Source organism: Bos taurus, unplaced genomic scaffold (assembly GCF_002263795.3).
Source record: "Bos taurus isolate L1 Dominette 01449 registration number 42190680 breed Hereford unplaced genomic scaffold, ARS-UCD2.0 Leftover_ScbfJmS_1639, whole genome shotgun sequence".
Taxonomy (NCBI): Eukaryota; Metazoa; Chordata; class Mammalia; order Artiodactyla; family Bovidae; genus Bos; species Bos taurus.
In genome coordinates, this window is record NW_020190741.1 from 80,567 (window position 1) to 93,075 (window position 12,509).

Consider the following 12,509-nt stretch of genomic DNA (forward strand, 5'->3'; position numbering starts at 1 on the left):
TGTGGGGGGGGGGATGGGGTGTGCACAGAGGGAAGGGGGTGTGAGGAGACCTGCATGGAAAATTTCAGGAAGGGTGACGTGCACAAGGGTGGAAGGAGTGTAAGTGAGAAGCATGAAGCCTATGTGGGGAACACGTGTGTGTGAGGGGGCTGTGTGGGAGGCTGGAGAGTCAGGCTGGGCTGTGGGTGATGGAGGGCAGCGTGAGGGCGAGGGGGCTTGTATGTGTAACTGTGGGGGCTGAAGTGTGGGAAGACAGGTGTGCATGGAGAGTGTGGGGTGAGCAGTGTGTCAGGACTGTTGCTGAAGAGGCCTCAGTGGTGACCGGCTCCCCAGCTTCTCCTTTCTCTGGGCCTGAACCCTCTGGCCTGGACCCCAAGTTTCCAAGGGAACCAAAAACTGGCAGGGACAGGGAAGAAGCTGATACCCCCTATCATGTACTTTCTTTTTTTAGCTTGAAACACCACACAAGAATATCTGCCTTGTGACAGGTGTCAACTGGGGCAGCCTTCACCAGCTGACGCCTCCCCCAGGCCCAGGGGCTGAACTGCATTCTCTCCCTCAGTTTCTAGTCAGCCTGGGGCTTCCCTGATAGCTCAGTTGGTAAAGAATCCCTTCAATGCAGGAGACCCCGGTTCGACTCCTGGGTCAGGACGATCCTCTGGAGAAGGAAAGGCTACCCACTCCAGTATTCTGGCCTGGAGAATTCCATGGACTGTACAGTTGGACCTGACTGAGTGACTTTCACTTTGGAGCCTCTGAGCAATAGGATTCCCTTCAATCCCCCCTGCCTACTAAGCTCAGGGGAGGGACCTTGTAGGGGGCAACAGGTGGACGAGGGACCCAACCCTCTCCACCGCCCCTCCCACCTCTCCAGGCCCAGACCCTCACTGTCCCCAACTCCTTCCTCCCCACCTCGCCCTTCTCCCCACCTTCCCTCATCTCTTACCGCTCATCACAGTGTTCCAGTCTGTCCAGCAGCTCAGCTGGGAAGCCAGGAGCCTGCATGGCAAGACCCCGGACCCACCCTCAGACACTCAGCCCATGTGTCCTGGACTCTGTCCAGAGGGAGCAGAAGCAGCTTCACAGAAAAGTGGGGACTTGGGAGCCTGAGCTGTGACCTTGGAGACTACTCCCCAGCAGCTTTTAAATGCAACCTGCCCTCCCTCCCCCACCCTCCCCTCCTCTCCCTTTACCTCACCACCCAACCACACTCCACCCCACCCCTCCCACACCACCCCTTGGCCCCCTCAGGAAACCCTGGAGCCAATGCCCACCTTGCCAAGTCCTCCCTGCTTCTGAAGAGGTCGCCCTAATACTTACCACTACTTTCCACGGGATGGTTTGTTTTTTCATCTAGTTGTTAACTGCGGGATTCAGACAGGGTCACATATTTTTCTTCACATGTCTGCCCTTGGCACTCTCCTTTCCAGTAGCTGATTCCTCTCCCCAATGTGTGTTAGGGGCTACTGTACTGGGATCAGCATGTACCCTGGGGAAGTCCTCAGCCATAGTGGCTACAGAACATCAGGGGTTAAATGGAGACACCAGTGAGGATGGGGGAAGGGTAGAAAGACACTAAGTCTGGGTCCCCTCTGCCTGTCCTGCCTTTCAGGGGACTTGAACCCCGTGTCTTAGACACCAGGCTTTTGAGAGCACCCTTCCTCCCTGTCTTAGTCCCATGGGATTGCTATAACAAGTAACCATACATTGGGTGGCTTATAAACAACAGGAAAGTTTTTCCCCATAAGTTCTAGAATCTGGCAAGTCCAAGAATCAAGGCACTGGAAGATGTCTGGTTCACAGAGGGCTGTCTTCTCACGGTGCACTCACCTTGTGGAAGGGTGGAGGGAACATAGGGTCATTTTCTACAATGGTTCTCACCCATTATTTTTGACTGTGTGGATCACAACAAACTCTGCTAAATTCTTAAAGAGATGGGAATACCAGACCACCTGACCTCGCTCCTGAGAAATCTGTATGCAGGTCAAGAAGCAGCAGTTAGAACCAGACATGGAACAACAGACTGGTTCCAAATCGGGAACGGAGTACATCAAGGCTGTATATTGTCACCCTGCTTATTTAACTTATATGCAGAGTACATCACACTACATTCTGGGCTGGATGAAGCACAAGCTGGAATCAAGACTGTCAGGAGAGATACCAATAACCTCAGATACGCAGACAACACCACCCTCACAGGAGAAAGCAAAGAGGAACAAAAGAGCCTCTTGATGAAACTGAAAGAGGAGAGTAAAAAAGCTGGCTTAAAACTCAACATTCAGAAAATAAAGATCATGGCATCTGGTGCCATCACTTCATGACAAATAGATGGGGAAACAATGGAAACAGTGACCAGACTTTATTTCCCTTGGCCTCCAAACTCACAGCAGATGGTGACTGTAGCCTTGGAAAGTAAAAGATGCTTGCTCCTTGGAAGAAAAGCTACAACCAACCTAGACAGCATATTAAACAGCAAAGACATTATTTGGTGACAAAAGTTCATCTAGTCAAAGCTATGGTTTTTCCAGTAGTCATGTATAGGTGTGAGAGTTGGACCATAAAGAAAGCTGAGTGCCGAAGAATTGATGCTTTTGAACTGTGGTGTTGGAGAAGAGTCTTGAGAGTCCCTTGGACTGCAAGGAGATCAAACCAGTCAATTCTAAAAGAAATCATTCCTGATTATTCATTGGAAGGAATGATGCTGAAGCAGAAGTTTCAATACTTTGGCCACCTGATGTGAAGAACTCATTGGAAAAGACTCTGATGCTGGGAAAGATTGAAGGCAGGAGGAGAAGGGAACTACAGAGGATGAGATGGTTAAAAAGCATCACCAACTCAGTGGACATGAGTTTGACCAAGCTCCAGGATTTGGTGATGGAAAGGGAAGCCTGGCGTGCTGCAGTCCACAAGGCCACAGAGTCAGACATGCCTGAGAGACTGAACTGAATTGAAAGGAACACATCAATCATTTCCCACACACCCATCTTCTGATACCATCACATTCAGGGCCAAAGTTGCAACAGATGAATTTTGTGGGGCACATGAAGAGTGAGCCAGCACTCCCCATGCCAGCTTGTACCTGAGTTCTCTCACAGACACTTAACTTGGCTACAACTTCATTGTCACTCCAGCCCTGATGTGAGATGGAGGCTCCACAGAGGCATTGGAGAAACAAAGTTTCCTTCATTATGATAATAACAGGCCCAAATCCTTGCTTCTCTTGGAGGAAAATTAATGCCTTGAAGGCCTGCTCAGAACAGACCCAGACCCTGGGGGAGACATGGGGCAAAGACTCAGAACCTGAGGCCGTTCAGCTGGAGAATTGTGGGCCCAGGGTAAGAGGTGGGAGCCAGGGCCTAGACACCATCAGGGGAAGCAGAATGTGTGTGTGCTTAGTAGCTCAGTCGTGTTCAACTCTTTGCAACCTCATGGACTGTGGCCCACCAGGCTCCTCTGTCCGTGGGATTCTCCAGGCACGAATACTGGAGTGGGTTGCCATGCCCTCCCCCAGGGGAGCTTCCCAACACAGGGACTGAACCCAGGTCTCCGCATAGTAGGCAGATTCTTTACGGTCTGAGCTATTGAGACACCATAGAAGCAACTTAAATGATAATCAAAAAATGAATGGATAAAGAAGATGTGGCGGGGGCTTTCTGGTGGGTAGTGATAGGAATTCTCCTGCCAATGCAGGGGACACAGGTTTGATCCCTGGTCAGGGAAGATCCCACATGCCACAGGACGACTAAACCCATGTGCTTTGGAAGCCCAAGCAAACTAGAGCCGGTGCTTTGCAACAAGAGGAGCCACTGCTATGAGAGGCCTATGCACACCAACCCTGCTCTGTTTCCTAAAGGCTGTCCTTGTTGCCCAGGAGGTTCCCTGGATCCTGGGGCCGAGACGCTTTAGCTCTTACTGCTCATTCTCTGACATTTATTCTCCTTCCCCCTTCAAGGAACCTCACACTGATCAGAATGGCCATACTGAAAAGTCTATGAGTTTGAGTAGGCTCCGGGACTTGATGATGGACAGGGAAGCCTGGCGTGCTGCAGTCCATGGGGTCACAAAAATTCGGACATGACTGAGTGACTGAACTGAACTGAACTGAAGGAGGCAAAAACTGTAAAAACAGGTACCAAAGTTATTACTGGAGACATACAGAAAGAGTTCATCCATTTAAGAGGGAAGCAAGGCGGAAATATACACCCAGAAAGGAGTGCAGGCGTCCTGAATGAACAATACAAAGAAGCTAGGCTAGGGATTTAACATACACATACATGTCTCTATCTTCCCTGGTGGCTCAGTTGGTAAAGAATTTGCCTGCAATACAAGAGACCCAGGTTCGATCCCTGGGTCAGGAAGATCCCCTGGAGAAGAAAATGGCGATCCACTCCAGTACTCCCTTGCCTGAAGATTTCCATGAACAGACGAGCTAGCAGCTTACAGTCCATGGGATCCCAAAGAGTCCGACATGACTGTGTAACTAACCTTCTTTCACTTTCACTTCCATACATGCATCTTTTCTTCCCCAACTCCCCTCCCATCCCCACCCAGGCTGCCACATAACATTGAGCAGAGTTCTATGTGCTATACAGTAGGTCCTTGCTGGTTATCCATTTTAAATAAATCAGTGTGTGCATGTTGATCCCAGACTCCCTAACTATCCCTTCCCCCCATCCTTTCCCCCTGCAACCATAAATTCATTCTCTAAGTCTGTGAGTCTCTTTCTGGTTTGTAAGTAAGAGCACTTGTATCACGACGTTTTGGATTCTGAGTGTGAAGGACCTCAGAAGGTGTTTCTGCTCCTCCGTCTGACGTATGTCGTTCAATATGACACTCTCCAGGTCCATCCATGTTGCTGCATAGGGCATTATTTCATTCTTTCTGAGGCTGAGAAATACTGCCCTGTGTATATGTCCCACATCTTCTTTGCCCATTCATCTGTGGGTGACGTGTAGGTGGCTTCCAGGTCCCGGCTACTGTGAGCAGCGCTGCCGTGAACACAGGCTGCACGTGTCCTCTCAGACCATGTGTCCTCAGAATCGCCAGGGACATCGAATCCCACAAGATGGACAAAGGGTGACACGTCATGACCTCTCTTGGGGGTTAGAAAACAAAAATCTTAAATACTTCAAGTTTCCTGGAGTACTGAGATTTTTATTTAAATAGCACTAGCATAATAAATAGGCTTCCCCAGTGGCTCAGATGGTAAAGAATCCGCTTGTCAATGCAGGAGACACAGGAGACGCAGGTTCAATCCCTGAGGTGGAGACGTCCCCTGGAGAAGGAAATAGCAACCCACTCAGTGTTCTTGCCTGGAGAATCCCATGGACAGAGGAGCCTGGCGGGCTACAGAGCACGGGGTTACAAAGAGTTGGACATGACTGAGCGACTAACACAGCGACTAAGCATGAAAAATTATTAAGGGAAACAGTCATAAATAAAACTATCTTCTATTGAAAATAGGTTGAGGTGATTTCTCCAGACACAGAAACAATCCCTGAGTCCTGTAATAGCAGATGGTATTTTTCTTGCAATATCATTTGCAAGAACGAGGTCACGAGGCAGAGTCTAATTATCCACAAACTAGAATATGATGAAAAAATGTCCTGTTTGTGGAGATTTCTTCAAGGACTTGAGCATTTCAGTGTAGAAATTCCATCACTTAGCACCAGGACAAAGTGGCAAAATAAATTGTTTCTGTTTGTTTTTTTTTTAGAGAGACGCTGAGTAGGATTTCCCCAAATGTGATAAAGCCCATGAGATGATGCATCTACTGTGTAAGTGTAACCGGAAAACAGACTCAGGATTCATGGGGTCTGATGTCCTGGATCTAAAGTGAAGAGCAGGAGAGAGGCACCTGTCACGCTTCCTGGGAGCACCGTCGCCTGCAGAAAAGAAAGAGGCCTTGGTCCAGGAGGCTGAGGAACTCCTGTCACTTTCCTGGGGCTGCCCCTACCCAGGCCCCCTCCAGCCCCGCCCTCACTGAGGGGCTCCTATGTCCTCCACCCCCACCTCCACCCCAGGCCCAGCAGCTTCTTGTCATCTCCTTTTTCCTTCCTGCATCACAGAGTCACCCCAGGCTCTGACACCGCCTGCTTAGGCTCGGGACTGGAGCCAGTGAGGAATCAATTGGCTCCCTTTACTCAGGTCTGGATCCTCCCTGAATGGGGCCTAAAGGACCAGGGAGCAGGTCCCTGGAGGAGGGGCTTTGCTTCCTGACAGGCTTGGGGGGCTGCAGGCAAACCTCCTTCCTTTGCTCCCCTTCAGTCTCTGAGCCAGCAGCACACAGAGCTCTCAGGACCAGGTTCCCTGCCCCCCATCTCTTCCTGGTCCCCCCAGCTGGGCGCCTCCACCCCGGCTCAGGCCCACCCATCCCCAGGCACCTCTGCTCAAGGCAGGGCCGCTCAGTGATAGAGGCTCTGGGTACCCAGGAGGCTGGTGACGTGCAGGCCACACTGAGTCAGAACTGCTGCTGCTCCAGGAGCACAGGCCTGGCCTCAGCCCTTCCCACAGTCTCTGCTGTGGGGCTCCGGCCTTGCCTGCTTGACCCAGGCCACTTCCTGTGAGAAGAAGCCTTTGGAGTTGGGTCTGCAAAGGCCTTCCCACCCCTTCCTCCTGGGATGAGAGCCCGGCCCCTCTCATCTTGGCCCCTGGGTGGGTCCCCTCCCCGCTGACACATCATGCGGAGCCCCCATGCTGCTCTCAGCCCCCGTGAGTCCTGCCTTCGCCCTGAGTGCCTGCTGTTCTCACACCACCTACCAGGGGCCCTGCCAGCCAGCAGTCTGTGCTCAGTCAGGGGACTTGGCTGAACCCTTTAAGCATCAAGAGATCCTCGGCCTTCCCGTGCCCCAGCCACCCCTCACTTCCCATTGGCATCTGATATGAGGACCTTTCAGGACTGAGGCCTGATCTTGCCCGAATTCTGCTCTCAGGTGATAAGGGGTCTTCTTCACTGGCTCATTTCCAGGATGAGGAGGTTCAGTGAGGGGCAGGGGTTGGCTGGGATTCACCTTCCCTGGCCTCACACCAGGCCCTGTGCCCCTGCCTTCCCTCTGAATTCTGCCCTCAGTACCTCTTCTTGTAATGGATACAGGCTATTATGATGATCGTTATGACAAAACCGGCGAGAACCCCGGTGGCGATCCAGGTGCTGTAACTGCTGTCTGGGGCCATGCGCTGCATTGTAGAGGGTCCCGTGGTCGGTGATGCTGCAAGGAGAGTAAGAGTGAAGCTCTTGTCCAGACCCCAAGCTCGGCAGATGCCTGCTCGCCCCCCTGACCCAGGTACCCCTACTGTGCAGAGAGTTTACACACATCACATGGAGGCCCCTGAGATAGATCCTCAGGCGAGACGAGGGGAAGGGAGGAGCCCAGTCCTCACGGGCTCTGACAGCTAATGGGGGAGCAAGGTTTCCAACACAGCCACTCAGTCCTGCTGTGACATCAGAGATGGTGACCTGAGGATGGAGTCCTCAGGAGCTGACAGCAGGGGTGGTATTGACACTTTTCCAGAAGTAGGATTGGTGACATCTAAAAGAAGATTCTGGAAAGAGGGAATAGTAAGAAGGAGATTGGCATCACCGAAATGCTCTCATGTTTAGGATCCGTGGGAATCCATGTTCACTCATCCAAAGGCCTGTGCTGTGAGGAGAGACGTCAGGAGCTGGAAGAGGAAGGAGGATGACAGAGCATCCCGGGGCCATTGTTCTTCCAGGACAGCTCACCTCTGATGGATCATTTACACACACACAGAGGGCTGGGTCCATGTCACCGTGAGAGAACTACCACTTTCTCCTACTCTTCTCACTTACCTGTGGTTTTCAACATTTTCTCCCAGTGCAGCAAGAAATCCTGATACCAGCGCTGACAGTCTGCCCTGGAGACCTTCTTGAAGAACTCCGTCACAGCTCTGTCATTCTCCCACTTCTCTTTCATCCACCTCCCTTTAGAATGAACCATTGTCCAGTATCCACTCTCCGAATCAAAGAGGAGGCACAGTTGTCCATTGAAGCCAAACTCCCAGGATGCACTGATGAGTCCGTTGTCTTCTTGCCAGCATGACATTCTGGCCTGCAGGGTCAGAGGGCCTGACCCCACTGAGGAAAAGAAAGAGCTCAGCCTCTGAGCTTGACAGTTTCTTTGCCCCACCTGGGTCTACCTCCCCTAGGCCCAGCTAATCTGGCCCTGGTCTCTCCTGCGACAGCTTCCTACTAGGGAAGGACAATATCCTTCTTTTTTTTTTTCACCCGAAAACAGTGGATGCAGCTAAGCCCCCAGTCTACTCCTCCTGCATTTGGACTTTCTAACTCACCCTTGTCTAAGTGTTTCTCTGGTGTAACGTCCGTCATCTGCTCCTTGAGCAAGTCTCCAATGTCTCTGAGTGTGTCAGTCTGTGCTTCCCACGCGTTCATACTTTTCACTTCCTCTCCCAATGGACTCATGTACTTGATCTTAGCTCTACCACAGTCATAGGAGAGAAAGACCTTTTGATCAACTTCTCCTTGAACCTCACACCATGGCTGACCATCTCTGGGCCGAGGATCGATGGTGATATTATAGGAAAGAGAATGAGCGTCTGTGAAGGCAAAACACAGTGAGGGTGAGGTTGGGGAAGAAAAGACCCTGAGGCCCCTTCCCCCAGTTATGTGAGAGCAGAGTAAAGTGCAGGGTTGGGCTGACAGAGCAATGACACCCCACAACACACACCATACAGCCAGTGCCCCTCCTCTCCTTGTGGAGAAGGAGGAGTCCCCTGCCTGGCAAATTTCACACATCCTGAGTGTGTCCCCTTGTCCACCAGGTCAGTTCTCAGCATCATAACCTTTGCAGAGACGTGCCAGGCTGCTATGCAGGAAAAGTCTAGATGACAGAGGACTGTCAGAATCTAACCCCGTGTCCTGTGAGAGATGGGGAGCCTGTGGGGATGCTCCTGAGGAAGCAGGATCACAGGGAGAGGGGCAAAGAGGGGACGGGTGAGCACAGAACCCCAAGTTGGTGAAGGGAGAGTTCACAACTAGGGGTCACAGGACTTAGCAAGGCCGGGGAGACACTGCTGATCTCCCATTAGGATGTGTCTTGGAAGCCTGGAGAAAGGCCTGGCCCACATGGCATGAAAGAGAAAATCCAGAACTTCCGAGGCAGGTGGTAGAGGAGGGGATCAAAGGCTCAGGGAAGTGACTCTGCCAGGCGGACACGGTATGAAAGGGCAGGAAAGTGTCCAGGCCACCAAGCACCATGGGAAAGCCTGATGGACTCTATAGAGCCTGAGAGGAAAGCGTGGATGAGAAGCATCTCCAACAGCTGAAGGTTGACCTTTGTGGAAATCAGGGATAGTGGTAGGACACCGTGTTCCTGTGGGCTTCCGGCAGGAACAGGGATGGAAAATGGGGAAAGATCAGATTCCAGGTGGAGTGTTGTATGTCAGGAGCAAAGTTGGTACAATGGTCAAAGTGATTAGTGAAAGTCACTCAGTCATGTCTGACTCTCGTGACCCCCATGGACTATACAGTCCATGGAATTCTCCAGGCCAGAATACTGCAGTGGGTAGCCTTTCCCTTCTCCAGAGGAATTTCCTGACCCAGGAATCGAACCCAGGTCTCCCACATTGCAGGCGGATTCGTTACCAGCTGAGCTATCAAGGAAGCTGAAAGTGATTAGAGAGTCCCAAAGCCAGCCAGGACCTGACTGCAGAGAATACAGTGCTGGCTCATAGTACATGGTGATCCTAGAGGCAGAGAGACGGTCAGTGAACCTGGATGCAAACTGCTTGAGAGACAGAAAACAAAGAGAGACAAACACAAGACTGGATGATCAGTAGGCTGAAAGCAGCCATCCCTACCAAACATCCCTACCAAAATTTCCAGAACTGAGCTACTTCTCAGAAGGCATCACCAGAGAAAGAAGCCACGTTCCAGTGAGGAGGGCCCTTTCAACATCACGGCAAGTGCAGAAGTCCTTCCATTCTCTCCCGATGAGCCACACGGTTATTTACTGGGGTAAGTAAGTCCAATACTTTGGCCACCTGATGCAAAGAACTGACTCATTGCAAAGGACCCTGATGCTGGGAAAGATTCAAGATCAGAGGAGAGGGGACGACAGAGGATGGGACAGTTGGATGCCATCATTAATGCGATATACATGAGTTTGAGTAAGCTCTGGGAGTTGGTGATGGACAGGGAAGCCTGGCAGGCTGCAGTCCATGGGGTGGCAAAGAGTCAGACACGACTGAGTGACTGAACTGAACTGGAACTGCAGAAGGAGAAACTACTCCCACATTCATATGGGACCCAGTGTGTTACTAACACCACGCACAGGAACGGTAGCATGATCATGGCCCCCGTGCTGTGAAGCGATGCTCTGAGGACCAGGCAATTAATAGACACCTGTGCCAGGTCCTGCTATCAGTGGTTATCTCTGGGTCCACAGGTCCACTCAGTGTCCATTGCACACGTCCTGGGCTTCTGACATGAATGCACAGTCTGTGTTGTTAGTAAACTACCATGGGTGAGGTACCATAGTCGTGGATTCCACATTCATTCTTCTCACCCTGACTCCCCATCCCCCGATAGTACATGGAGACAGTATCATCTCCTGGAGGAAATAATGAAAACGAGTACCAACCTACAATCTCCCTAGGCCTGCAGAGCTGTGGTCCCTATCTTATCTCCACTGAATTACCACTGAGGTCCTAGGTTCCCTCTAATGGTACATATGACACATTTCAGGCTTCACAGACCCTAGGTCTCTGCTGAAACTGCTGTCCTGGCACAAAAGCAGTCACAACTGAGGAATGATGAGTGTGGCTGGACCTGCTTCTTGGGCAGATGACCCAACAGAATGGGTGACATCATAGCTTCCTGTGTTCAGAAAGGTGCTACATGCTGTAGGTGGCATTTTACTTGGAGGCTCACAACACAGACTCCTCGTGTCCTGAAGAAAGGACATACCACTTGCAGTGAGAAAGCCCATACCATTCAGTGCGGCTCCTGGTATGGTCCTGGGGCCTGGCAGAGACGAGGCCTCTGGTCATGGAATGTCAGAGTTGCCCATCATGATCTGGGTTCATCAACCCCTAACCATTAGTTCAGATAGGCCAGCTGTCATAGGATAGAAGTGATTATGTGGCTTGGCATAACCAGGGCCACAGGGAATAAATAAGATGTGCCAGCAGGTGACCTAGGCCTGACACCAGAGTTGATACAGGGCCACTATCCCCTGATCACATCTGTGGCTTCATGCAGTGTCCCCTATGGCTCCTTGAACCAAGGAAGCCAGTCTACAGCAAAGGAGGTGCATTAGCCCATAACAGCCAGATCCACACTCCTATCACAGTCCCACCACCAGAAGCTACAAGGCAGGACACGGTAAGTTTCTGGTTCATAAACAGACAACTGAGGCAGCTCTTGGATGATTCTCTACAGGATGGGTCACTCACTACTGAGGTCAGAAACCAGGACAGTGGACAAGTCTGGTTCTCAGTTTATTTACACATTATATTTGGCTCCTGCTGCTCCACAAATACGGAAGCTCCTTTTGCCCCCAGAGACAGATACCAAATTGCCTAAAGAGACCTCAAGATTTACTTTCTTCTGTAGAAAAAAATTTGTCAACTCCTACCTTAATCAATAACCATTATAGGCTGCTGCTGTCCCAATTCCTAGACAGTATGAATGTGGGACCAAAGGGTAGAAGTGGGGATGCCCAGCCTCACCCTCGAGCCCTGTGTCATACTCTGGGAAACCCTGTTCCCATCCCTCCTAAGTTAGATCCTGGGGGCAAGGTCGGGGTGGGGGTGGGGGTTGTTGGGTGAGTTATCAGACAGAGGGATAAGATGCCAGTTGAGAGAGGGCATGTTAAGACTTTCTCCAACTAGCTGTTGGAGGCCCTGGGTTCTTGGGACCATGGACAATGCGTGAAATAAATGGTCTGTAACCAAAAGGGCTCTAGGGGCCTTAGTGGGAAAGACCTGCCCCCGCCTCCCATGGTCTCTGTCTGCCTCTTGTTTGTAGAAAAGTTTCAGTCAGCCAGGCCTCCTGTGAGTCTCAAAACAGTGGTTTACGAGTTAAGGATTAGAATATGTGAAGATGGAGAAACGAATACTCCTTGTGCTGGGAAACTGGTAACAATTTAGACTGTGACCAGCCACATAGCAGTGTCATGAAATTATCAGTTCCCTGAAAGATAACAAAGAGCTGACACAAGCCTCAAGTTGTTTCTACAGGAAAGCAGACCTCCAGCACAAAAACTGCTGGCTGCAAACACGCAGAACCCCAGACTGGTTGGAACCATAATTTGGTGGTGCGCAAACGTTCGCCTTGTGCCAACCACCCTGACTGTGCTCAAGACGCTGATGCGCCCGCAGCCGCCACCTCTGCCCCCTTTCTAACCTGGAAACTTGGAGGCGGTCTGAAAACATTAGGTCACTATTTCCCAGGGCTCCTGAACAAACCAGCTTCTCCTTTTCCACCACTTGTTAACTTCACAGTGGTAGCATATGGTCATAACCAGCTT

General features: G+C 51.1%; 2 protein-coding genes across 2 annotated transcripts in view; one reads left to right on the plus strand and one right to left on the minus strand.

Annotated features, from left to right (window-relative positions):
• Window positions 1-12,509, plus strand: part of ULBP13 (UL16 binding protein 13) — a 25,565-nt gene that overhangs the window by 3,350 nt on the left and 9,706 nt on the right.
• Window positions 5,854-8,579, minus strand: ULBP3 (UL16 binding protein 3; the record flags this gene model as incomplete). Its single annotated transcript, NM_001103233.1, is given in 5 exon segments — window positions 5,854-5,864; window positions 5,866-5,885; window positions 7,073-7,208; window positions 7,811-8,095; window positions 8,311-8,579. Coding segments are annotated over 5 exon segments (721 nt in total), but the record flags the coding sequence as incomplete, so codon positions are not given.